At 45.7% G+C, this 27429-nt stretch overlaps 1 protein-coding gene and 1 long non-coding RNA gene across 4 annotated transcripts in view; one reads left to right on the plus strand and one right to left on the minus strand.

Annotated features, from left to right (window-relative positions):
• Positions 1-27429, plus strand: part of LOC309540149 — a 159465-nt gene that overhangs the window by 116299 nt on the left and 15737 nt on the right. The window lies entirely within an intron of this gene.
• The window catches only part of CNOT6L (CCR4-NOT transcription complex subunit 6 like), a 43708-nt gene that overhangs the window by 10812 nt on the left and 5467 nt on the right, over positions 1-27429 (minus strand). For all 3 annotated transcript variants that reach the window (XM_082236485.1, XM_082236486.1, XM_082236484.1), the window contains exons 2-5: positions 5033-5154; positions 3219-3405; positions 2484-2569; positions 1750-1839 (exon numbers count right to left, since the gene is read on the minus strand). In XM_082236485.1, coding sequence (XP_082092611.1) covers positions 1750-1839; positions 2484-2569; positions 3219-3405; positions 5033-5144 — 475 coding nt within the window. In that variant the 5' untranslated portion in view covers positions 5145-5154. The remainder of the gene's footprint in view (positions 1-1749; positions 1840-2483; positions 2570-3218; positions 3406-5032; positions 5155-27429) is intronic.

The following is a 27429-nucleotide window of genomic DNA, read 5'->3' on the forward strand; positions in this document are numbered from 1 at the left end:
ATCACTTTGTTGGATCAACTAAAGCCTGTGTAACATCTACCCTATTGGCATAGTTGCCACCCAAAACTGATTCAAAAGTCCTGGGGGAAAAATGTATGAATAGGTTATTATTTTGCCCATAAGGTTGAACGATCACAAACCATTATCAGCAACTGCAAAAGAGGTTCAACAGGCATGCAACATTCCATGTGATGGGAATAAGTTACAGGGTAAACAATTCATACCAGCAGCCTGCTGATCCCTTCCATATTGAAGGGTTTTTCCAGTGACAATCATCCCATGCAGGCTTAATTAAAAGATAGAGCATGGTTTCCACTAGGCTCTTCAATCCAGATCAACTGAGATTAGCTGAAGCCAGATCCAGAAAGCTGTTTTGAGTATGGAAGACCTGGTGTACAAACATAAGTTTCCCAGCTACAAATGGTCTCTTTTAAAAAGGAATTATCAATATATACAGGCCAGTTCCTCCACTGAATGAATGGAAACCCTCGCCAAGTAAGAGATGAATCCCTGATCTGGGAATAGCTACTATGTGGACCTTTGAACTCAAGATTCTTGATGAGCTGGCACTCAACATCATTGGGCAGGTGGTTAGGTATAAAGTTAGACAGATAGAGCCAGCTCCCAATATTACAGTATTTTTCGCCCTATAGGATGCACCGGCCCATAGGACGCACCTAGATTTTTTGGGGGGAAATAAAGGGGAAAAAAATTTATTCCCCCCCCCAGGCGCGGGGCTGGGGCGGGGGAAGCCCGAGCTTTCCCTGCCCCCAGCCCCCAGAGCGGGTCAGAGAGCGCTGGCGAAGGTGCGCGCACCTTTGCCATCACTCTGGGACCTTGCGCGGCTGGGGGCAGGGGAAGCCGGAGCTTCCCCCGACCCCAGCCCCCCGAACGGGTCGGAGAGCAATGGCGAAGGTGCGCGCACCTTCGACATCGCTCTGGGAGCTTGCGCGGCTGGGGGGATAGCTTCCTGAAGCCTGGAGAGCAAGAGGGGTCGGTGCGCACCGACCCCTCTCGCTCTCCAGGCTTCAGCGAAAGCCTGCATTCGCCCCATAGGACGCACACACATTTCCCCTTCATTTTTGGAGGGGGAAAAGTGCGTCCTATAGGGCGAAAAATACGGTACATCCCCCTGCAGTGTAACCGAGAAACAAGACCCAAGACAGAGATATACAGGCGGGAGTAGGATCAGGCTTGATTTTGAATGGTTGGGATCACTGGGGAAAGGGAACAGGGGTTTAGCTTCTATCCTAATGGTATCAAGTGCATGCCTTTACTTTAGCCCACATAACCAAATGCCCACCATGTTTTGTTACAGTAAAGTATACTGCATTTGTGGCAGTTTTGTCATAAAAGGCAAAGGCAATCCTCCCAATTAGCATTGTGTAGTGTACTGAAAGGGGCACACTATGTTGGGGAATGCATAGCACACCCACTGCACCCTTCTAGGAGTGCCTGCAGTAGGAAAACTCCCCCTCTAACACAAATGCCATCTGTCATATAAGACAAGCATTTCGCTGCTATCAAAGTACAGTGGTACCTCGGGTTACAGACGCTTCAGGTTACAGACTCCACTAACCCAGAAATAATACCTCGAGTTAAGAACTTTGCTTCAGGATGAGAAAAGAAATCGTGTAGTGACAGCAGGAGGCCCCATTAGCTAAAGTGGTGCTTCAGGTTAAGAACAGACCTCCAGAACGAATTAAGTTCTTAACCCAAGGTACCACTATAAGGGCAAACACTTCTTACCTGCTAGATTGTCAAGCATGTAATTCAGTAATTTCCGTGTTCCATCTGAGTCCTGGTACAGGCTGAGAATATCTTGTGATAAAGGATTGCCTAGGATAAAAGGGAGACATTTAACATCTGTTAGAGCCCAACTTCTCATTCTGTCAGAGGGGAGGACGGTGTCCAAAAGCAGTATCTGAATTCCAGAGGAGTGAAAGAGTGGTCAGAGCGTCAGACTTCAAGTTATAAGAAAGGAGATTCCAATTAAACATTAGGAAGAGCCTTCTGACAGTAAAAGTTGTTTGAAAGTGGAACAGGCTCCCTTGAGAGGTGGTGACTCTCCTTCAGTGGAGATTTTTAAACAGAGATTGGATGGCCATCTGCTATGGATGTTTTAGTTGAGATTCCTGTATTGCAGGGGTTGGACTGGATGACCCTTGGGGTCCCTTCCAACTCTACAAGTCTATTATTCCAAGGGCTTCGTCTGGTCTGGATACAGCAGGAAGACAGCAAGACAAAGGGCCCAGCAAAAACCCAAAAGGACAGTTCAGGACGTCTCCCAAAGCTTATTCATGAATAAATAGATAACGAACAAAATAGTAGGCTAAGAAACCCACTGCCTACATTTTGCACAAGGTTTTGTCCTTCAACCCTACAGGTTTCTTTGGTGAGAAGACGGATCAAGGAATTGATAAAGGAAAGAAAGGATAGAGAACAAGGAATCATGGACGTGTATGGTTTAATATTTCAGTTACCTTTCAAACCTAGTGTTTGCAGCTGGAATAGCCGTCCAAGTTCATAAGGCAAAACTCTTAACAAATTGTTGTTTAAAAGCAATTCCCTAAAAACAGAAGAAACACGTTAGCAGGGTCAACTTTAAAAGAATTCAAATATTGTATGTTCTGTTTATCTTGCAAAATGCCAACTTTTGTTCTGATATTCCTTTGAGTGGCTCCATTGCCGAAGGGGAAATATGTGCGCATTAATGCACACATTAATGGCCACAAATAAATTAGCTATACAGTGGTTAAGTGTCTGCAGTTTGGTGTTCTGGAACAGCCCGCCAAGCCAGGTGCCCTCTAGAGGCTTTGAACTATAGCCCCTAACCATCACCTCTGAGAGAGGTGAAGATTGGTGTAATTATGAAAGGTAGCCTAATGACATAACCACGTTAGGAGAAATGTGAGGGTGTTGATGCTGCTGCTGCATTCTCTTCTCTCCCCCTGTAATGTGTAGTAAAATGTAACGCTGACATCCTAGCATTGTCCATTTCCTCACCCCCCTCCATCATCATTGGCATCACGTGGGCAAGGTACAATATGAGCCACCAGAACTTGAGTATCATACCATGTAGCACCACCCAGTACAGAATCTGAGTACATCAACAGCCAAGTTAAACTGCAACATCAGTTTAATAGCTGGACCAAAGCTAAAGTTGCAGCCTAAAACCTTTCTGTAATTATTTTGTAAGAGGCAGTGAAACTCCTCACCTGAGAGATACCATGTTTCCTAGTTCTGCTGGTAAACTTCTGAGTTTGTTGGATGAGAGATCCAAGTAAACCAGATTATGAAGCTTGGCAATATCAGGTGGAATGCGAGTCAGATAGTTGTCATTGAGGTGGAGAGCGGTCAAGTGTGTTAGTGACCAAAGAGACGTACTTAAGCTCCGCACTCTGCCTAAAATGAAGAGCATGTGGAGAATGTTAAGCATTCAGGCAGCTGTTTCTACAAGTATACTGATAGTTTTGCAAGAAAAATGTGCTGATTTATCTCTCATGCCCACCACAAAACATAATAAAAGGCAGGATATCTGCTATGACTTTTTGGCAAAAAACTTTTTGGCAGCTAAAAGGGGTTTTTTTGCCAAGGGGAGGAGGAAGAAAGAGGGCTTCCCTCCAATTTGGAAGTGGGAAGGAAACAACACTGTAGTCACGTATTTTAATTATTAACTAACTAACTAACTAACTAACTAACTAACTACATTTATATGCTGCTGTTCATCAAAAAAACCATTGGGCACTTTACAACACAATACATAACTTAATATCTACACATTATAGAAATCAAAAGTTACATAAATACAATTATAATAAAAATACATAATATAATAACAGCAAAATAATATCATAACAGCAAAAGCATAAAAACGAAGGAAGAGAAAATCAGATGCAGGCTATCTAAAATTGAAATAATGCACAAATATTACATTAATTTGATGATATCAGATGGGTTGAGTTCTATTATTCCCCATTAACACCCCTCACCTTCACCCCCAACTATAAACGATAACCAACAAGGGTCTAATGCAATCCCTTCTGAATTCATATTAATTAATGATGATTATTATTTAATGGAGCCATGCAACTTTCAAGTTACTTGAGCTTATTGTAGAAAATTGTACATGAAACCACTTTGAAGCCACTTTTGGAAGTAAGTGATAAATGGAAAACATGTTTTATTCAGAAATGAACATTAGATGGTCCCCCCCCCCCCAATTTCAGATCTGAGAGGGGGCGGAACAATAGAAACACACATACTTCTCTGTCCAATCACCCCAGATTCATATCTCTAACTCTTACAGTGCCTTTTCTAAGGCATTTCATAAGGGATGCCCACTTGCATCTTAATAATATGAATGGTTTCAAGTGCTCAGACTGCAGGCAAACTGAAACCAGATATCTTGAAGGCAAGATTTTCTATTATTTTTTTAAAATGATATTTATTGAAATTTTACATACAATAAAAGGTTACAAGATTAAAAATAAAAAATAAAAAAGAATAACAATAATAAAAGAAAAAGAGATACAAAAATGCAAAGACAAAACACATAAAAAGTAAGAAAAAATTAAAAAGAAATCAATATTTTCATGTCTTATATTTCATTTACTTATTTCCTGACCTCCTCACACCCCCCCTTTTTGTATTCCAGTTCACATAGTTAATTCAGCAAATCCTTACCCTCTATCATTTATCTTTACTCAATATCTTAACCTATTATAACCATATATTTTAAACCATTATCAATCTGTATTCACATATTCTTGTTAATCTTTTTACCAATACCGCTTATTTTCAATCCAACATCCCTTTAACATTCATTAATTTTACAGTATTTCTGCAAGTAGTCTTTAAATTTCTTCCAGTCTTCCTTGAAGGCAAGATTTTCACACACTGATGAACTTGCCTCTGAGGACCTGCTGATCCATTCACAAGTTTTATCAGGCAGGTGGATAGATACCTGGCCTAAAGCCAGAGAGAATCACCTCCACCTCCCACCTGATAGGCAAATCATTTCATAACTCACCCGAGATTTCCAATTCTGCCCAATGGGACTTCTTCCCATTGGCTACCTCCTCTGCTGACATGATGGTGTAAATTCTGCGAGGATCTGGAGGATCATATTTTTCCTTTGGCATCCCTATTAGTCTGAAAAAGAAACCATATGATCACCACATTGTGCTACTATATATTTTTCTTATCATTAAATGGCCCACCAGACTGAGACAGAACCCTAGTGTATAACATGTAAGACAGAAGCCTTGTCTGTTACAAGCATCCCTCCCAGTGAGTAATGAACTAGACATGAGGGCAGACACTCTGCATGTTTAAACAGAACTATTCCTGTTATGTATGTAGGGCAGAAGTGGGAGAAGAATACGGGGCACATACATGAGAAGCACAGAATCCTCCATCCAGTCACGTTTGCTGCTTCAAATTTCTCTCTCTCTTTAAGCACTTTCAGCTGATCTTAGCTCAGATACTAGAAATCACAACAGCTGGACAAAGACTTAAACGGCAAGCACAGGGAATGTTCAACACCCCACACTGGGATTCTGCCATCATTTCAGCAGTTAAATGTTTTAGCCACACGAGGCAGTAAAGGTAAAGGACCCCTGGATGGTTAAGTCCAGTCAAAGGCGACTATGGGGTGCGCCGCTTATCTTGCTTTTCAGGCCGAGGTAGCCGGCGTTTCCCCACAGACAACTTTCTGGGTCATGTGGCAAGCATGACCAAACCGCTTCTGGTGCAGTGGGACACCGTGACATGTGTCAGAACACATGGAAACACTGTTTACCTTCCCACCACAGTGGTACCTATTTATCTGCTTACACTGGTGTGCTTTCAAACTGCTAGGTTGGCTGGGAAAGAACAATGAGAGCTCACCCTGAACTGCCAACTTTCTGATCAGCAAGCCCAAGAGGCTCAGTGGTTTAGACCACAGCGCCTGCAACTGTCATGTCTAGTTTGGCCTTTAAGCAAACGCTGGAGAAGAATTGAACTAAGCACACAAACAAGAAAACCCAAGATGAGCAACATGAATTAAAGTGATGAATGTTTCTCTCCAAAAGCTCACAATTCAATCTTTTATGGTTGATAAAATTATTTTTCTGGCCTCAGCATAATATCCCAAGAGAGATACTATTTTTGCAGCAATTTAATGATGATTCCCAGTTTCTCTTCATGAACTAAAAACAAAAATTTCCTGGAAAACTTGTAACTAGGTATTTTTTTCCTAGTCAAAGTGTGCTGTTAACAAAAGTGATCTTGATTAACTTAAAACATTCAAACCTTGGAATATATCACACAATTAATTGTTTCTTAGCCTAACGATTATAAAAAGCTAGTGAACTATGCTTTCCTTTAGTACTGACCCAAAATTTTGTGGACAGAAAAGTTCTTTCTTCCTAAATTCAAGTTAGTGAAGAAAAGCACAATTTGGGGGATGATGATGATGATTGACACTGTAGACTATGAGATACAAGAGTGAGTAACTTGTGTTTAGGAAATTTTGAGATCCAGGGTCTTCAACTTCATTTCATAATAGCCAGCAGGCTACACTATGGAGCAGAAGAGGGATCCTCTCCCACCCCAGATCAAGGTATTCAGTGGTCGTAAGTCTCCCTTCTATTCCACCTTCAAAGAAAGCTGTCCCTGGTCATCCAGACCTCTCACTTTATCAGTCCTGGCTTTGAACTCTAACTTGTCAGGAGAAAGGGTTGAGGACCACATTCCCTTGGGGGAGAATCTGTGCAAGACCAGATGCTGGCAGTGGGCAGGCCAGACCCCAAAGTGGCTTTTCCCTCTCTGCCACCTTCTCTCACTTTCCCAGTCTTCCTCTTCGCCACCACCCAACAGGCTGCTAGGGCAGGGAAAGTTCACTCTCGTCAGAGGTGCACTGATTCCCTGCAGAAGGCTTTCACCGCCTCCTCCCTCGTTCCACCTGTTCTGACTCCCTCCACCATTCCCCACCTGGCTCTATCCGCCCACATGTCTTTAGGTGCAGAGCCACAGGTTGCCCACCCATGATCTGATGGGAAAGACGAAGAGAACTTGATAGCTCCAAAGCTCTATTGTAACTAACTGACTTGAAATGAACTTGTAGCTAGCCAGTCCCTGCAGTGTACAAATCTAAATCTCCAGGCAAGCCCCTAGTCACCCTTTCTGCCCTTAAAAACTGCTGGCTCTTTAAGGATAGATGGGAGTCAACAACAGCCCTTTGAATACCTCCACCTTCCACCCTGGTTATAAAAAATCTGTGTTCTGAAAGCTACATGTAACCAAGTATGTTTCTTTTGAAGTACATCTAATTTCAATGAGACTAATTCTCATGCAAATATCATGATTACTGCCTTAGATCTAATAGCTGTAAATCAGAGAGAGAGAGAGAGAGAGAGAGAGAGAGAGAGAGAGAGAGAGAGAAATTTAGAACCAGACCTGCTGGTAGAAATTTTAATGGAAAGTTTCCATTTCACCCTGATGGACTGCTACAAAAAATGGTGTATCTTTAAAAACAATTAAAAAAATTCCAATTAGCAAAAGATTCATGGATTATTGGTGGTTCTTTCATTGTAACTCGATGTACGCTGCTTTCTTCCAGTGAATAATGCTGTTAGTCCTAGTTCAGAGTACATGTCAGTTACTGTATGTCCACAAAAAGGTTTGAAGAACTGAATGTACAGCGATCCAGTTTGGCAGAAACATGTTGAAAAGACCTTGCATCCCACGTATGTATCTCAAGAGTTGGCATTTGTGTTTAATGGAGACAAAACAAACCTCCAGGCTACAAATTTCCAAAGGCATCCTTGGAAATACAAGTCGCCAAAAGAATTGCATTCCAGCCTGAAACACAACTGTACTTAGAACAAGCAACCATTTTCTTAAAATAGCTGTTATCGTTCTAAACACATCCATTGTGGAAAGGACTCCTGTACCCATAACAGTGTTTGAGAAAAGGATTTTGAAAGGGCAGCATAGTGCTGCCACGCAAAGAGAGGAAAAGCTACAAATGGTGAGATACTCCTTTCACGGAATTATTCAAAGAGACAGGAGCCCCATCTGGGACTGATTATCACAATTGTCAGGGGTTTAGGAGCAGAGGCAAGGGCAAGGGAGGAAACAGAGAGCGAAGGGGAGGAGGCAGAAGAAAAGATGAGTGATGACGACGACCCGAGATCTCCGAGTCTTTCCAGTGAATCAGAGGATTCACAGAAAGGAGCACCAGTGGCCAGGGCAAGGGGGGAGTCTAGGGGGGCACCCCAGGAAGATAGAGCCAGAGGGGACTCAGAGGAGAGCAGTTGGAAATCGGGACCAGCGTCACCGCCAGAGAGCAGGGAAGAGGAAGGGAGCCAGGGGGCAAGCGCTGGCAGCTCACCACAGGAGGGAGGGCATGAGTCAGGAGTGGCCACACCTCCATCGGGGAGCGAAGAAACGGTTAAGAGGAAAGTGGAAGGTTGGGCGCGCGCGCCAAGTTCAAATGCAGAGGAAGGCGGCGCAGTAAGCAGCCCGGAAAGGGAGCCAGGTCCTAAAGCCCGACGCAAGGAGGCAGGAGGGTCCGGGTCAGCGTCAGAAGAATCCCGGAAGGAAGAAGCCCCGGGGGGTAGAGGGACCCAGAGGAGGACAGTCAGGCGGAAAAGGTGGAGCAGGGCTAGGATATTAAGTTGGTGCGCACGGGGCGGAGACTCAGACGGAGCTTCGTCGATCTAGCTACTAGACGTAGAGTTGCGCGCAGCAGCGTGAGAATGGAAACTGTAATTCAATAAAGACTTTTACTAAATGATCGCTGGCTAGCGTGATCCTCTGTGAGCTAGGATCTTCAAGCAGCTCTGACAGTAAGCTCCGTCTCTCAATTGTGGGCATCTACAGCCCCGAGGAGGGGAGAGAAACAGGTGCCTACTAGTGAGCTCACGAACAGCAGACGACATGACGGCTGAGCAGCAGATAGAGGAACTCAGAAAAGCAGTGGCACAACTGAATGCCGAGGCTCTCGCATCCAGGAAGAGAGAGGAGGAGGCAGCTGCCGCCTGCAGGGATCTCCAGGTCAGGTTAGACGTGCTGACGAAGCAGACACCCCGGCAGGAGGGAATTGGGTTGGCGAGACGAACAGGCGGGCTGGTCTCTCACTTCGATGGGAACCTGCAACAGTATCCCAACTTTAGAGCAGACGTACTGTGCGCACTGCAACTGCTGCATAAAGACTTTAGAGATGAGCAAGAGAGAGTGGGATTCATCATGGCCCATTTGCATGGGGATGCTAAAGCATGGCTACGCAATTTATGGAGGGATAAGGATCCGGCGCTCCAGAATGCAGATGCCTTTATTAAAGCGATGGATGGGTGTTTTTTATCAAGTATTGACGTGGATCTTGCCCGGAAGGAGGTGCATGGGCTAAGACAAGGGAGGGCCAGCGTCAGACAGTACCATGCCCGCTTTTTCGCCTTGGTCAGTGCCCTGGAATGGGACAGAGATTCGGCCCCTGTAAGAGACCTCTTTTGGGAGGGGTTGCACAGCTTGATTAAAGATGAGATCGCGAGGGGGGAGAGACCCCGAACCACCCAGGAGGTCGTTCAGAGGGCACTGGCAGTGGGGGTGAGGCTGGAAGAACGTCCGTGGAGCAGGGACGAAGGGTGTGGAGGGCGCGAATCAGCCAGGGGCCCCTCCTTCCTTCCCAGAGAAGCAGCGCGGGCGCAATCCACGCCTCCGCCAGGAGGAGGAGCCGAACCTATGGAGGTTGGAGGTGCAAGGGCTCAGTCAGCAACCAGAGCCCTAGCACCGGCAGCAGTGAAAGCGAAGCCTCCTAGAGGGAACAGGAAGTGTTACGTCTGTGAGGAGCCAGGGCATATGGCGAAAGAGTGTCCCCAGAGGCTCCACAAGCTCACTGCAGCCTCAGCAATGGTGACTGCAGCAACGCAGCAAGGAGGACCACAGCAGGGAAACGAAGCAGTCTGGCTGGAGGAAGAGGCCCTGGGGCCCAGCCAGACGTGTTAGTGACGCAGTCCCCAGAGATTTTACAGCCCGTGAACCCCCTCCCGCCCAAACCAGTGGTGAGGCTCACCGCATCTCTCCAGCTGCCCAATGGAATCACCATGGACGTGCCAATTACCATCGACTCGGGCAGCAACGCGGACTTTATAGGGCAGGAGTTTGTCGACAAGCACGCTATACAGTTGCTGCCGGCCACACTGCCCCTGCAGGTTGTCACGGTGGATGGCAGGGAGTTGCTAGGGGGGCAAGTGGTGAAGCAGACGCCGCCAATGGCGATGCGACTTGGGAATCACAAAGAAATCATCAGCTTCAACGTCACTCAACTCTCGGACACGCCTATTGTATTGGGCATGAGTTGGCTGGACAGGCACAGCCCGACGCTGGCTTGGTACCAGAGGCAGCTGACCTTCGGCTCTTCCTTTTGTGCTGAACACTGCATCATGCCCCGGCAGGAAGGAGAGGAAGAGGAGTCACAGCTGCTGCTAGGCACGCTGCAAGCGATTCCCCACAAGTACGCAGAATTTTTGGAAGTTTTCTGCGAGAAGGAGGCGGACAGGCTACCCCCTCACAGACCATATGACTGCAAAATTGACCTGCTTCCGGGGGCGGCGCTGCCTAAAGGGAAACTGTATTCCATGTCAGAGGACGAGCTGCAGGAACTCAAAGAGTTCATAGATCATAATTTGGAGCGCGGTTTCATCCGAGAGTCCAAGGCAGCGGGGGGCAGTCCTGTATTCTTTGTTAAAAAGCGAGACACGCCCCAAAAAAGACTGGTCGTGGACTATCGCATTTTAAACAATGGGACCAAGCCGTCGGACTTCCCCATGCCACGAATCGACGACCTCCTGGCGAAGGTGCGGAAGGGAAAAGTGTTCACCAAGTTAGACCTGCGAGGGGCGTACAACCTCATTCGCATGCGGGAGGGAGATGAGTGGAAGACGGCCATGTTCACGCCACTGGGTACCTACGAATACAGAGTTATGCCTTTTGGATTGCAAAATGGCTCCCACGTTTTTCAAGCTTTCATGCATCACGTGTTGGCGGGACTTCTCTACAAGACGTGCGTCTGTTTCTTAGATGACATCCTGATCTTTTCGGAATCGCAGCAGGAGCATGACAGACACGTCAAGGAAGTGCTGACCAGACTAAAGCAACATAGGCTCTACGCCAAGCTGGAGAAGTGCCAATTTGACGTGACGGAGGTGGATTTTCTGGGCTACAAGTTGTCTGACAAGGGGCTCGCCATGGACAGCGCCAAGGTTCGAGCGGTATTGGATTGGAAGAGTCCACGCAACCGAAAAGAGGTCCAAAGGTTTGTCGGCTTTGCGAACTTCTATCGCAAGTTTATCAAGGGCTTCGCTATGCAGACAGCGGCCATCACAGACACGCTTAGCTCCAAGAAAAAGAAGTTCGTTTGGACAGAGGAGGCGGAGCAGTCCTTTCAGGCACTCAAGCGTCTCTTCGCGTCGGAAGAGCAGCTGCTTCACGTCAACCCCAGCAGGCCGATGAGGGTGGAGACAGACGCCTCGGACAGAGCCGTGGGGGCGGTCCTGCTGCAAAAGGACCAGCAGGGGGTGTGGCGGCCGGGAGCGTTTTACTCCAGGAAGCTCAGCAAGTCCGAGCAGAACTACACCATCTGGGACAGGGAGTTGCTGGCCATTCATGCAGCATTCAAAGCGTGGAGGCACTTCCTGATCGGCGCCAAGCACACGGTGCAGGTTTGCACGGACCACAAGAATCTGGAGCACTGGCGCACGGCACAGTTCCTAAACCAGAGGCAGATACGTTGGGCTGAGTTTTTTGCGAACTTCGACTTCCGCATAGAGTATGTCCCGGGGGACACTAACATCATGGCGGACGCCCTCTCCCGTAAGCCACAGTATCTGGAGGACGCAACGCCAGCGGCCGCCATGCACATCTTCGCACCAACAGTATGGGCGTGCGCCGCGGCCACCGTGGACCTGGAGGCGGTGCGACGAGCGTTGCAGGATGACTCCTTCGCGCAAGCAAAGATGGCAGAGGTGCAAAGGGGCAAGGCTGCGGCCGACGGTTTCCAGCTACGAGATGGATTGCTCATCCGTAAAGGGGCCATCTACGTGCCGGGAGACGACCTTCGCGCCAAGGTGCTGCAGCAGCTGCACGACGCGCCCACGGCCGGGCACTTTGGCAAGGAGAAGACGGTGGAATTAGTAGCCAGGGATTTCTGGTGGCCTGGAATGAGAGGGGAGGTCGCAGACTACGTGGCGAGGTGTGACACCTGCCAGAGGGCCAAACCAGTGCACAGACCGCCGGCAGGACTGTTGGAACCGCTGCAAACTCCGGTCGAACCTTGGGAAAGGGTGGCTCTGGACTTTGTCACAGATCTGCCCAGCTCGAGGGGCAAGACGGCAGTGCTGGTGGTGGTGGACCTGTTTTCCAAGATGGCACATTTCATTCCGTGTGCGAAGGTGGCCACGGCGGAGCAAACCGCCAAACTGTTCATAGACCACGTGTTCAAGGTTCACGGTCTGCCACGGTCTATTCTGTCCGACCGCGGGCGGCAGTTCATCTCGAATTTCTGGCAGAAGCTGATGGGCTTCCTAAACGTCAAGATCAACCTGGCGTCGGCGAGACACCCGCAGACCAACGGGCAAGCGGAGCGGGTCAATGCCATCATGCAGCAGTACCTGAGATGCTATGCGAATCAACAGCCTGCGACGTGGGTGGATTACCTGCCGCTTGCCGAGTTCGCCTACAACAACACGAAGCACGTGTCCACGGGGGTCACGCCGTTCTTCGCCAACAACGGGAGGCACCCCAGAACCTTCCCGGGACTGGAAAGAATGGGGGAGGGGGAGCCGCAGACAGCAGATGCGTTCGCGTCGGAGCTGCAGGAAGTCCACGATCAGCTGAGGCGCCACCTGGAGCTGGCCAAACACGCATACAAGGTACAAGCGGACAGGCACAGAAGGGTTGGCGAAGAGCTCCACGTGGGAGACTGGGTCTGGTTAGCAGCCCACGCAGTGCCGGCCAGGTCGTTGGCCAAGAAGAAACTAGGGCATAAACAACTGGGACCCTACCAAGTCGAAGAGCAGGTCAACCCGGTAGCTTTCAGACTGGCACTTCCGGAGGGTTCCAGAATGCATCCGGTGTTCCACAGATCGGTGCTCACTCCCTACAAGGCACCGCACAGGAACCCGGAACGGCGCCGAGTCACGGAGATTTTGGACTCCAGATGGGGGGAAGAGGGGGTAGAATACTTTCTCGCCAAGGAGGGCACCCCGGCCAGTGCGAACAGCTGGGTGCCGGGCTACGCCTTGGACGAACCTCTACTCAAAGACGAGTTTCATGCCCTCTTCCCACATAGACCTATGCCAGCAGACTTTTTCGACGACTGGCTTTTCACGCCCACGCTTTCGGCCAGCACTTTCCGGGGGTTCGACTCGGACGAGGACCCGACACAAGACGTCCGTTCCCCGGAGGGGTCACCCTTGGGATCTGCATCAGAACCCTCGTATTGGTGGGACGATAGACCAGAGGAGCAGTTCCGCAGAAGGTGGCTGGAAGGCCCAGGACGAGCAACGCCGCCAGGAGGAAGTGAGGGAGAGACGGACATGGACGTTTTCGGGGACGACCCTGGTTTCGAGCACGGCGGCACAGAGATGGAAGCGGAGGTGACCGTCGTCGACGAGAGCAGGGAGGAAGACCCGCGAGACTTCAGATGGAGGCCCGCCACGGGAAGCGAACGATATCCGACGTTCGTCCCTTTGCAACAGCACACCCCAGCTCCAGCACCGGAAGGAGGGGAGGGGGGAATGGGGGGCTTCGAGGGGGGGATGGATGTCAGGGGTTTAGGAGCAGAGGCAAGGGCAAGGGAGGAAACAGAGAGCGAAGGGGAGGAGGCAGAAGAAAAGATGAGTGATGACGACGACCCGAGATCTCCGAGTCTTTCCAGTGAATCAGAGGATTCACAGAAAGGAGCACCAGTGGCCAGGGCAAGGGGGGAGTCTAGGGGGGCACCCCAGGAAGATAGAGCCAGAGGGGACTCAGAGGAGAGCAGTTGGAAATCGGGACCAGCGTCACCGCCAGAGAGCAGGGAAGAGGAAGGGAGCCAGGGGGCAAGCGCTGGCAGCTCACCACAGGAGGGAGGGCATGAGTCAGGAGTGGCCACACCTCCATCGGGGAGCGAAGAAACGGTTAAGAGGAAAGTGGAAGGTTGGGCGCGCGCGCCAAGTTCAAATGCAGAGGAAGGCGGCGCAGTAAGCAGCCCGGAAAGGGAGCCAGGTCCTAAAGCCCGACGCAAGGAGGCAGGAGGGTCCGGGTCAGCGTCAGAAGAATCCCGGAAGGAAGAAGCCCCGGGGGGTAGAGGGACCCAGAGGAGGACAGTCAGGCGGAAAAGGTGGAGCAGGGCTAGGATATTAAGTTGGTGCGCACGGGGCGGAGACTCAGACGGAGCTTCGTCGATCTAGCTACTAGACGTAGAGTTGCGCGCAGCAGCGTGAGAATGGAAACTGTAATTCAATAAAGACTTTTACTAAATGATCGCTGGCTAGCGTGATCCTCTGTGAGCTAGGATCTTCAAGCAGCTCTGACAACAATGTTTTATACTTATTAACGTGGCTGCTTTGAGCTGTAAGTCTCTGCACAATACTCTCAGAAAAAGTGACAAGGTTTTTAAAAACAAACAGACAATCTCCACCATACTACTACTCATTCATACAGAGCGGGAGAACGATGGTGCGACAGGGGCAGGCCGGCCTGTGGTCCCTGAAGTTAGTAGCTGCAGATCTCGCATCCAAATAGAAGACTTGAGAGTAGAGGCAAGGCAGAGCCCTACCGCTGCCCCCCAGCCCTCACCTTGCCTGGCCTCTGTCCCGCCCTTCCCCACCCCGAGACGGGCTTTTACTCTGCCTGGTTGCCCCTGGCCCGGCCTCGCTCACTGCCTCCCCACGGCACGCTGGCTTCCTTTCACCCAATGGAGCTGGAGAGACTCTGGAAGAAGCAGGTGGTGGGTAAAAGCTCCAGCAATGCTCCGGTTCCTCTACCTCCATCTGTGGCTCCTCCGCCAGGGCTGCTGCTTCTATCTTCACTGGCCAACACAGCCTGCTACCCCACCACGGCGCCTGACTGGCTGGAGAAGCCCAACTACAGTGGTACCTCTGGTTACATACTTAATTCATTCCGGAGGTCCGTTCTAAACCTGAAACTGTTCTTAACCTGAAGCACCACTTTAGCTAATGGGGCCTCCTGTTGCTGCCGCGCTGCCGGAGCACAATTTCTGTTCTCAGCCTGAAGCAAAGTTCTTAACCCGAGGTAATACTTCTGGGTTAGCGGAGTCTGTAACCTGAAGCGTCTGTAACCCGAGGTACCACTGTACGGCTATTGGGATGACAACTGGGACAGGTAAAGCAAAGCATCTTCAGGCCTCTTTGTGGGCAGGCAAAAATTGTTCACCCCCCCCCAATATAGTCTGCCCCCCCCCACAAGGTCTGAGCAACAGTGGACCAGCCCCCTGCTGAAAAAGTTTGCTGACCCCTGGATTAGACATTTCTTTTTCTTAGGATTAACTCAAAGGATGTTTGTAATACTCTGAATTCACAGAGTCACAATCAGATTTTAAGTGCATTCCCACTGAAACTGTTAATTTTCAGAGCTGTGCAGAGGAAAGGAAAACAGAAAAGCTACAAAGCAGAAAAGCTGCCGGACTCATTGCAAAAAGGCCACACAGCAGCCTCTAGTCCTAACACAAGCTCTGTTCAGATATAAGTATGCAAAACAAAAAAGAGGCAAATGTCCTGTGAACATTCCAAACAGAAGATATGCCTCCAGTTCCTCACACAATCAGCAGCTGCAGGCTGTTCTCAAAAACATCAATGAAGTAGGACAAAGGAAAGATCCCAGGTGAAGTTCAGCTAGCCATTAAAGTTTAGCCTCTAAATCTTAACTGTAGGCTTTTAATGTTTAAAAGGTTTATTTTAAGCAATGTAAACACTGTCAGATTCTCTAAATACAGTTTCAGAAAACTGACCAAAAAAGGTGGACTGATATTTTTGCTTTCAAGGCTTATTTATCCTGGAGAGCCAGCTAGGTTGCTGTGCAAAGATATTTGTGGTAGATGACTGATGGCTTGCCAGAGGAACGCTATAAGCAGCTGTGCTGTTCCTATCTGGACACTGGTCAGCAGCTTTGATTATCTGGAGTGGGGAGTTTCCTGCCTCTAAAGAGGAAGCCAACTTTTTTCTCTGTACACACTGCCAAATGATTTACACGATGGTATCCCCAAACATACTTTTTGAACCTACCATACGAATACTTATAAAGAAGAGTGATCAAGGGCCAATTCACACAACCGTTTCCTCTTTACAAACTGATTTCGGCAACTGTGGGATACTTTCAGAATAAATGAATGCATAATTTATACACCACCGTACTGACACCCATGCCCCTTTTCCTGGGGCAGCTACAGAAATGTCTAGCAGCTGAGAAAATAGCAGTGGATGAAGGCCAGTTGCTTTGATCTAAGGCTAAGCAAGACCTCAGGGCAGGTGTTGGCTCTAAAATCTGTGTTAAGGAGCCATATAAATTATAACAAAATATAGCTGAGTCAAAACACTGGCTATTGCAGACTGCCAAACTGCACCAGAGGGTAGATTTAGGATGTTATTTTCCTCTTTCATCTGACTGAATATTGGATTTTATGTTTAGCTGGTTGACTATTGTTATTTGAACTCTAGGTTTATTTAATAAAGGTCAGCATCTTGTTAAGTCACTTAGATAATAAACATAAAAAATATTTTGCCCAACTGTTCACAAAAGATCTCAGGGTGTTTGAGACTTTGTAGAGATATGCTGTCATGGTTGTAAATGCAACTCAGAAATTTGCCATCTAAAAACTTCCACCTTAATTGAGACACAGCAATAATTTTCGTTTCCTTCTTTGCCTTATAAAAAAGGCACAGTTTGCTACTAAATTAAAGGTTATACGCCAAAATATAGGCATTTGTCTGAAGTCTAAGAGACATTTACAAGGTGTTTTTCTCAGTGCCAACTGCAGAAATTGTATAAAAGGGTCTTCTTAACAAATTAAAATTTTAATGCACACACCTAGAAAGGCAGGATGTGAACATGACAAACAAAGGTTTCAGGAATTTTCGCATGATACATCAGAAAACTGGCATTGTCTCCTGTTGTCTCAATACTGTATGAAATATGTGGTTTGGTGCTGAGTAATGTCTCCAAGTAACTAAAGTTTATACCTAGGGTTTCTAGACTCTGGCCCCCAAACCTCAATCAGGTGGGACATGATGTTTCTGTGAATGTGGTTGAAGACAGGAGATGGCATATCCAGCACATTACATATTCACATTGCCTTTTTATTGTTTCCTTTATTTCTTATATTGAATTTTATTCTACAGGCAACCCCCAGTTTGCATGGGGGCTGTGTTCTCGGTACACCAGCACACACCAGCAGTCATGCATAAGCCCATTCTACCCTCACCCTGCCACCTTCTCGGGTCAAAAGCATGTGTCAGCAGTCATGTATCCATCAGTCACATGCGAAGTGGTTGCCAGCTGTATTACAACTTGAACACTATGGAATCGCAATTGCTACATCAAACAGAAAAACAGTTAAGGGTCATTCCACGCCAAATCACCTGATTTTAATACTCGATTGTGCTCTCGTGTCTCAGATTTTGTTCAAAATTTTTGTGTGTGTACATACATATGAGATAATCTCTAATTAATTTTTAAAGATTTTTTGGTCCCAAATTGGTGTGGAATGACCCTTAAGTAGTCCACCAAGACCCTTAGCGATTTTCAAGTGGCCCATGAGGGGAAAGTTTGGGACTTTCGTTCAAATTCCATTCAAGATATTCTGCTTTCAGAAGACTATTTCCCCATGAAAGAAATACTAACAGGTTCGGGGTTTTTGGCCAGGTTCTGGTAATTGGCTTTGCGCTATGGTTGCCCCAAACTCATCTTGCAAGAGGTGGAGCAACAGCTTTCAGAATGACAATTGGCACGGTTCATGTGTGTGTTGCAGGCATCTCACAAGGGAATGGCTGGGTGAATGGTTTTTTTCCATTGCAATATGCTTACGAAGCTGGCACTAGGCAGAACTTCTATATTATGCATGCTTTTCTTGGTATAGATATTAATACTCATGGCATAAAAAGTAATGCATTAAGTTTCTGTTTGTTCAAGTCCTAATATAGTACACAGATCACATGAAGTAGATTATGTTGATGCCTACAGGTTCTGGTGATACAGATTGTCCTTGCTAGCATACACCACATGTTTTGCAAACTGGTGCAGATGACAGGCTTTAATATATACTATACATTTAATTATTTATGCTTTTACACCTGACTCCTAAAAAATTCCGCAGGTAATTAAAATGCTTTAACTTCTATGAACACACTACTATGTATGTGTGCTTAGAGATGCAGAATACAAAAGCCAGCAAGTAGGAAACCACTAGGGCTTAGTTAGCAAGTCAGGAGAACCTATGAGTCACACACAACTCAAGCATAAAATACACAATATTTTATGGATGGAGGGATGGAAAACCTGTGACCCTTCAGATGTTACTGGACTCCAAATCTCATTAGCCCCAGCAAGCGATGCTAATAGGGATTATACTCTGCTGCAATCTACACATCATTCTTCCACCTGTCACAAGTTTGCTAAGCTTTCCCCATCCACTCTGTGATGGACACACATTTTGGGAACAGTTCCCATCTTCTTTCTTTCCATTCCTCACACTGAATAGAAGAGCTACTGTATAGATTAATCCATATTTGCGTGTAACCTGTTGCAGTTTTATACAGTATACATACAATTTTCCTAAAGAGAAGTAAAAAAAAAAGCATGTAGGAAAAATCTTTATGTGAAGCTGCCCCATTTGGGCATATTCTGAGAAATTTCAGCTGGCCGTTTCTCCAGTGCATGGGCAACAGCATATCCTGCCTGCCCCTCCATTTCAAAGGTTATTGACACTGTGGAATGGTACCACCAAAGCAGCCCACTTTTCAACTTGCAACATGAAGCGGAAAAAACCCTTTTTCTTTGCATCAGAAAAGAGACACAAGTGCTTAACTCTTCTGTCCTGGATCGTCTGATACAGAACTACAAATCTCAGGGAAAGCTGTTTTGGGACTACAACTCCCACCATCCCTAGCTAACAGGACCAGTGGTCAGTGATGATGGGAATTGTAGTCCCAAAACAGCTGGAGGGCCAAGTTTGGCCACTACTGGGTTAGACCAAGACAATGGTGGTTGGAGGAGCCTTCAATTACTCTGCTGTCATGATCAGATCAGTAACTGGTTAGGTTTGCACCACATGCTGCTCTTGATGCTTTAGTGAGGTGGCAGTGGCAGCTATTAAAATGGTTTGCGCACAAATACTTCTGGATCTATATGGTTTCCTGGTGCCTGAGGCCCTGCTCTCTCTTTGGAATTACATAACCTATTTCCATATAGAATCAGAACTGTAGTGTTTGAATAGACCCTGAGGGTCATCTAGTCTAATCCCTGAAATGCAGGAATCCCTCCCCCAGCCATCCCTGGGCGGGCACAAACCACCAACCTTCTGGTTAGGAGCCAGACATTGTTTTAATAACTTAAAAACTTTTAAAAAGAACGCTTTTAAGGCTACCCTTGAATTATTTTTTGTTGGCTGAATTGGTTCATAGCTGTTGTGTTTTTACGCTTGTCCAAGATGTGTGTGGCCGTGCATGAGTGCATGGCTGCAACCTGGAAGTGGCTGGAAAAGGGGCATAATGGACTTATGAGCGCTCTACCGATGCGCACGTGAGTCAGGAACGTAACCCCAGCGGAAACGTCATTGCCTGTCTTGTGCTCTTTTAAAGCTAACCTTTGAAGGCCACTTTGCAAAGACCTTGTCATAAAAAGGTGGAATATAGATTTTAAAAAGCAAAAAACGATTATGAAACTACTGGTTCCTAAGCCAGCTTTGGTGAGGGACACAAAATAGACCCCTGTGCTGTGCCAACCTGGAGTTGGCACAATGAAATAGGTAGAAAGTTTGCTCCCTTTCCTCCTGGTTGGCAGAAGTCAGCAGGGAAGTGAATATGACAGAGAATCCACCATCCCACCCCCGGCTACGATGGCTAGTCCATGTTAAAACATTAGTCAAACGTATGAACAACATGCCAGGTAAACACAATGTGATTTTATGCCAGCCATATGGCTACATATACTGTGGTGGACACTGCAATTCCCCCTTCCCACACACGCAATCTTTTGATGCAGGTTCTCCTGTATGTTTTCTACAAAATGTGCCTTGAACAATTTACAGCAAGTATTACAAATAGGGACGCGGGTGGCGCTGTGGGCTAAAGCCTCAGCGCCTAGGGCTTGCCGATCGAAAGGTCGGCGGTTCGAATCCCCGCGGCGGGGTGCGCTCCCGCTGCTCGGTCCCAGCGCCTGCCCACCTAGCATTTGGAAAGCACCCCCGGGGGCAAGTAGATAAATAGGTACCGCTTACCAGCGGGAAGGTAAACGGCGTTCCGTGTGCGGCTCTGGCTCGCCAGAGCAGCGTTGTCACGCTGGCCACGTGACCCGGAAGTGTCTGCGGACAGCGCTGGCCCCCCGGCCAATAGATGTGAGATGGGCGCACAAACCCCAGAGTCTGTCAAGACTGGCCCGTTCGGGCAGGGGTACCTTTACCTTTACCTTTATTACAAATAACACAAAAATAATCCTTGGGAAAGCACATGGCTCTGTAGAGAATTTGGTCAGGGTTACATGCTATTTTCCAGTAAATAAGGGATAGAAACTACTGTAGACATTAATTATTATTGTGCACAAGCCCCTTAACCACCAGACCTGACTCAATACCGACAAAAAAAAACCTTAAGATGGAGCAGCTGAAAAGTTGGAACATGGGCACAATTAAGAATATTGTTTCTGTCATCGAATCTAGGGTACCTAGTTTAATTTATGGGCTCTAACTGTTCATTTTAAAAAGCTTTGTTTTACAGGTTAAATAAATACTTTGACCTGAAGATCTGTCCAGTCCCTTTTAGAATATGTAATTTTTTTAAAAAAAAAATTGCCTTGTGGTTTACTGAAAGCAACTTTCATTCTATCACATTCTGTGAAGTTTCACATCGGCTGTTATTTTAACGTTAAGCCTAAGTTGCACATCTGGCCCTATCCCCAATATTCCCCCCCCCGCCTCCCTAAGACCCCACTGATTCTGGTGGCAGCAAAAATAAAATTAAAGAGTAGACGCGACACTGGAGCAGACATTTAAGCTTCTCCCAGCACCTGAACAGAGAAGCAAATCAACCCTTTCCCAATGATCCAATTGATCATTTGATAAGCTGGGAGGGGGTAATAGCTCCTCCACCACCTCAACTAATCTGCATGGATCAGCCAAGGGGAATGGGTGTGTGTCTGCATGTACCTTGTGAGGTGGTAAGGTGGCCATACCCAACACCGGCACCCACAAAGGCTTGGCCAAGGGTAAATATGACCCTTACTACGAAAAGGTTAGTTGTTTTTATTATAAAAATACCAAGGTTATGTTTCTGAGAGTTTTTCTAACACAAGTAAAAAAGCCAGCATACGACAAATAAATAGAAACTTCAGTACAGGGCTCAAGTTTGCGAGCAATTGCTCTCTTCCTTCACCCCCCCCCCCCGCCTGCAGTCAGCACAACTATTAACATAAATCTTGCAAATAAGTTATTAACCCGGTGCGTCTCACATGCTATGCAAGTTATGTGTAAAGAAAGAAAGAAAAAAGAGCAATTTACAAAATTTACTCAAAGATGAACTTTGAAAATGGCTATATACTTGCCCAGAGGAGAACCACAATCAATACTGGAATATATTTAGCAACTCTTGATATACTGTTTTCCTCAAATAGACTCAAGCTGGCAGAGTACAGGGGTGCGCTTAATACTTGGGGAAAATAACCTGTGATATCAGAGCCTTAATTGGTGCGGCTTGTCTATTTAAAATGTGTGCTAGCCAAAACCTGAGGCAAGGATAAGGTGTATCAGCTGAGATCTGTCTTACCAGCACTCCATTCTACCACTTAATTTTTTAGTCTTAATTTACCCTTCAAAAGGGCAAAATTGTTACATTTCCCTAACAAAAAGATGCAAAAGAAGTCTCACACAAAGTGGAACATTCTACTGGGTGGGGAATGCCTCTTGTGCCGATTATTGAATCTCCAGAATTTAGCCACACTAAAGAACAAGAAAAGTAAAATCCCAGCGCTCCAAAAAAGAAAAAAAAGAAAGACAAGAACTTGTCAGGTCACATTTCCAATAGTGGGAACTGATAATTCTGCACCTCCATCATCATCTAAAGCAGGGGTGGCTAACTTTTTTGTCCAGAGGGCCACTTTTGCCCTTGGCTAAATCTCTGGGAACTGCATGCCAGCAGTGGGTACAGCTAAAAATTGTTGTGGGTATCTCACACTGCATGTGTGGACCCACACAGGCATACAGCCTCCTACTGAATGGTCAATCTGATGATTGGGGAGGGGGGAAATATGAGGCTACTGGGCTCTGCCCACTACAGCACTGTGTCATTTTAGGTAGAATCTTGGAGTGGCGATAGGGAGGAGAGAAAATATTACTTAGCAGGCCAACTCCGACCCTTGGTTAGCTGCAACAACTTCAAATAAAAGAATTACCAATAATGCTTTACCATAATTTGCCTATTCTTGATAACATAAATCAGGCATTGATTAATCAAACATGCAGAGTCCTGTATTGTAGCCATTTAGATGTCTCCAGTGACTTTTGGCTGGAGATGGGAGGAAGGTGGACAAAGAGACACTCAAACATGCATTTTTCTCTGGGAACACCAACTTTCCCCCGAGGTCATCCCTATTTCTAGGCTCTGAAAGGGCTGTCAGGGGTTGGTTTATCAAACTGAAATTCAGAGAGGCCTCCAAATCTATTTGGAATGACTGCAAACCCACTATTAGTTGAGGTCTGATCAAGAGCTGTAAGGAAAGAGGTCACATAGATGGCAACCAGCTGGTCTATAAATCAAGACCTTAGTCAACAACAGGTTGCACCACCTGATGTCTTCAGTTTCAAATACACAACTACTTCTGTAAATTCAATTCCAGGACACATAGACACAACATTGAGATACAAACAAGCTGCACACTTCAATTGTAGCAGGACACAACAAAGATAGTGAAAATGCAGACAACCATTTTAATATGTTATGAAATTAGACCTTCAAATATTTCTACCATTTTTGCTTCAATGAAACATGTGCAGGGTTACAACCCCTCACATTAAATTGCCAAACAATTTGCTTGTTTGTTTATCAGATCCCTTTATTTTACAGCTTCAATTTACAGTTCTATTTTCTCATCCAACTTAAAAGCAAATGTGAGACACTGAATCCACACAGCTGAAGAGACTGAGCAGCTCTTCCATTTGTTTTTTGTTTACTCAGATTTCTATAGAATGAAGGCAGCCTTGAAACCCAAGTACTTGCTCCAAGAAATAAAGCATTGTATATGCAAGCAAGTCTTCATTCACTAATTTGCTCTAGTCAAAGTCTGCAAAGCAAGAGGTTTGGCTTCCCTTTTTTAAATAAAACTATGTATAGGCAGAGAAACAAGCTAAACTTTATTCAACTGTAAAGCAGTTGCGAAGGCACTTGAGGCAGTATCATCATGTGATAGAAATTCTCACACAAGTGTGTAATAATTCATACCGCACAGTCATAAATCCACTAGAGAACTTGGATCAGATCCAGCAAGCCTGCCTATTAACAGGTTTTAACTTGCTTTACAAACTATTTACATGGAACTGCTGTCTCTATCTACAAGCTGCTGAACATCTAAGCTACATTGAGAGAGGAGCACTGCACATGTATACAGGTGAAACTTGAAAAATTAGAATATCATGGAAAAGTTCATTTATTTCAGTAATTCAACTTAAAGGGTGAAACTAATATATGAGATAGACTCACGACATGCAAAGCGAGATATGTCAAGCCTTTATTTGTTATAATTATGATTATGGTGTACAGCTGATGAAAACCCCAAATTAACAATATCAGAAAATTAGAATATTAAATGAAATCAGCAAAACAAGGATTGCAAATAGAGCAATATTGGACCTCTGAGAAGTAGAAGCATGCATATGTACTAAGTACTTGGTTTGGGCCCCTTTTGCATCAATTACTGCCTCAGTGCGGTGTAGCATGGATGCTATCAGCCTGTGGCAACTGCTGAGGTGTTATGGAAGACCAGGATGCTTCAACAGCAGCCTTCAGCTCTTCTGCATTGCTCGGTCTCATGTCTCTCATCTTTCTCTTGGCAATGACCTATAGATTCTCTATGGGGTTCAGGTCAGGCGAGTTTGCTGGCCAATCAAGCACAGTAATCCCATGGGCACTGAACCAGGTTTTGGTACTTTTGGCAGTGTGGGCAGGTGCCAAGTCCTGCTGGAAAATGAAGTCAGCATCCCCATAAAGCTCGTTTGTGGAAGGAAGCATGAAGTGCTCCAAAATCTCCTTGTTGACGGCTGCGTTGACCCTGGACTTAATGAAGCACAGTGGACCAACACCAGCTGATGACATGGCTCCCCAAATCAACACAGACTGTGGAAACTTCACTCTGGACTTCAAGCATCTGGCATTGTGTGCCTCCCCATTCTTTCTCCAGACTCTGGGTCCTTGGTTTCCAAATGAGATGCAAAAGTTGCTCTTATCAGAAAAGAGGACTTGGGACCACTGAGCAACAAACCAGTTCTTTTTTTCTTTTGCCCAGGTAAGACACTTCTGATGTTGTTTCTTGTTCAGGAGCGGCTTGACAAGAGGAATACAACATTTGAAGCCCATCTCCAGGATCCGTCTGTGTGTGGTGGCTCTTGATGCACTAACTCCAGCCTCAGTCCACTCCTTGTGAAAGTCCCCAACACATTTGAATGGTCTTTTCCTGACAATCCTCTCCAGGCTGCGGTCATCCCTGCTGCTTGTGCACCTTTTTCTTCCACACTTTCCCCTTCTGCATAACTTTCCATTAATGTGCTTCAATACAGCACTTTGGGAATATCCAACTTCTTCTGCAATTACCTTTTGAGGCTTTCCCTCCTTATGGAGGGTCTCAATGACGGCTTTCTGCACAACTGTCAGGTCAGCAGCCTTCCCCATGATTGTGCTTCCTACTGAACCAGACTGAGAGACCATTTAAAGGCTCAGGAATCCATTGCAGGTGTTATGGATTGAATAGCTACTGCACCTTTTCACAATATTCTAATTTTCTGAGATTGTTAATTTGGGGTTTTCATCAGCTGTACGCCATAATATAACAATTATAACAAAGAAAGGCTTGACATATCTCGCTTTGCATGTCATGAGTCTATCTCATATATTAGTTTCACCTTTTAAGTTGAATTACTGAAACAAATGAACTTTTCCAAGATATTCTAATTTTTCAAGTTTCACCTGTATTGGGAGGCCCCTACTAAAAAAAGCTTAACAACTTTGGGGAGCCCCCCTAAAAAAACACCTAAATTTGGGGGCATTGGGCAGATCTTTGCACCACGGCGCCGCATATGCTAAAGACAGCCCTGAGAATGGTCATACAAGAATGGGCCTTTTCTGCAGTGGCTCCCTGCTTGTGGAATGCTCTCCCCCCAGGGAAGCTCACCTGACACCTTCACCTTTAGGCACCAGGCAAAAATGTTCTTCTTCAACCAGGCTGATTAATATTCTATGTTCTTTTAAGTGTGGTGTGTGTTTTTTGGCGGGAGAATTATAGGTTTGCTTTGTTTTTATCATGTATTTAGTCTTTTTATTTTACATTTTTATGCTGTGAACTGCCCTGAGATCTCTCGATGAAGGGCAGCATACAAATTAAACAAACAAACAAACAAACAAACAAACAAACACAGTGGTTCTAGTCTAAGGAATTAATAACTTCATCAGCTATCTTACATTACAGCAATTATCTATAAATGCTGAGAAATATTTATAGTGGTAAACATAAAGGAAACTAACACCAATAAACTGCTATGATGATTAATACATAATAATATATGTTTGACTTTATTTTAACAGAAAATGATTTCTTAGCTAAAAGGCTGAGAATATATTTTATATGCTTACACACTTTTTTAAAAAGTTCATCAGATCATTCCAAGTTTTATTAAAAACACCGAAATTAGTTCAACCAACCACCACTACCATACCCAAGTCCTAGCTTTGAAGCATTAAGCATGAAGAGACACAGGCTACCAGTCCAAAGTGTCAGCGGTCAAAAACCAGTCTAACAGAAATCCCATTTGAATGTACTAGAGATGGTATTTCTTACTCCTCAGTAGTACACTGCAATGACCCACTAACTCTATGGAGGGTGTTCGTAAGTTTTGGCATTTTTTATTCAATTGTTCTCACTTTCTTTACTAAAAACTTGGTACTTACAAATGGCCTGAAACGGAATAGTTTTGCCTGGAAAATTACAAAACCTAAAAAATGCAACAACTACTTTCCCCAGAAGTATTAATTCTAAACAGCACAGATGTTACGTTTTCTACAAAGTAAACCCTCTGTTCAGTTCTTTTTGGGAAGCATTTGCAAACTGGTGGTTGGAATAAAGAGCTGGAAACCTTGTGTATTCTATTATGGATAGCTATACAACACAGCTTATGAGCTCCCAATCCCTAAGAAAATTGACTAATGCATTTACACTGGAAGAAGTTAACAAAATGTAACACCCATGACAGCCTTCAAAGCTCTCTCACATCTTATAAGCATCATTTCTAATTAGCCCTCAAACTTTTGCCTCTACTAAAGTGCCAAAAGCAGATGTTTTCCTTTTCAGTAGCTTAATATTGCTGCATAATTATGCTATGTTAAATGGGCAGTGATGAGATTTCCATTTTTATAGTAAGACTGTGCCATTAAACTCACTTTTGCATGAGTATCAATTGGGGCGCACACATGTTATTCCACTAGTAAAGCATAGCTCATACCATTTGTTGGACTGGTGAACGTTTGGCCTTCTTATTTTGCATTACATTATTTGTCAAGGAAGGACACTAACTGCCAAATCCTATTCACAACCAAGCTTAGCTTGTGGGGCTTTATGTTTATCTGAATTACACCCGATCAATCATGTCCTCTGGTGAAGTACTTTGCATGCCACTGAACTTGTTCAGACTTAAGAAGGAACTGAAGCTTTGCTTCCAAATGAGGTTACTATTAAACGTGTACTAGCTTTGCTTAAAGGTCTTAACCTTGTACAACACAGAAAAGGCAAACAAAACAATTCTTGGAATACAGCTCTCTCGGGGGAGAACGCTGAGGAAAGGGTGTATTGGGAAATCAAGCCATGCAGTGAGAGATTAAATTCAAGCCATTGCAATATATTAAATGTGACCATTATAAACCTTGCCTTTGCTTAATTTTATCTGTAGACCATACCCACAATTATCACTGCATAGCC

This window comes from Podarcis vaucheri (genome assembly GCF_965113315.1).
Source record: "Podarcis vaucheri genome assembly, chromosome: 9".
Classification (NCBI taxonomy): Eukaryota; Metazoa; Chordata; class Lepidosauria; order Squamata; family Lacertidae; genus Podarcis; species Podarcis vaucheri.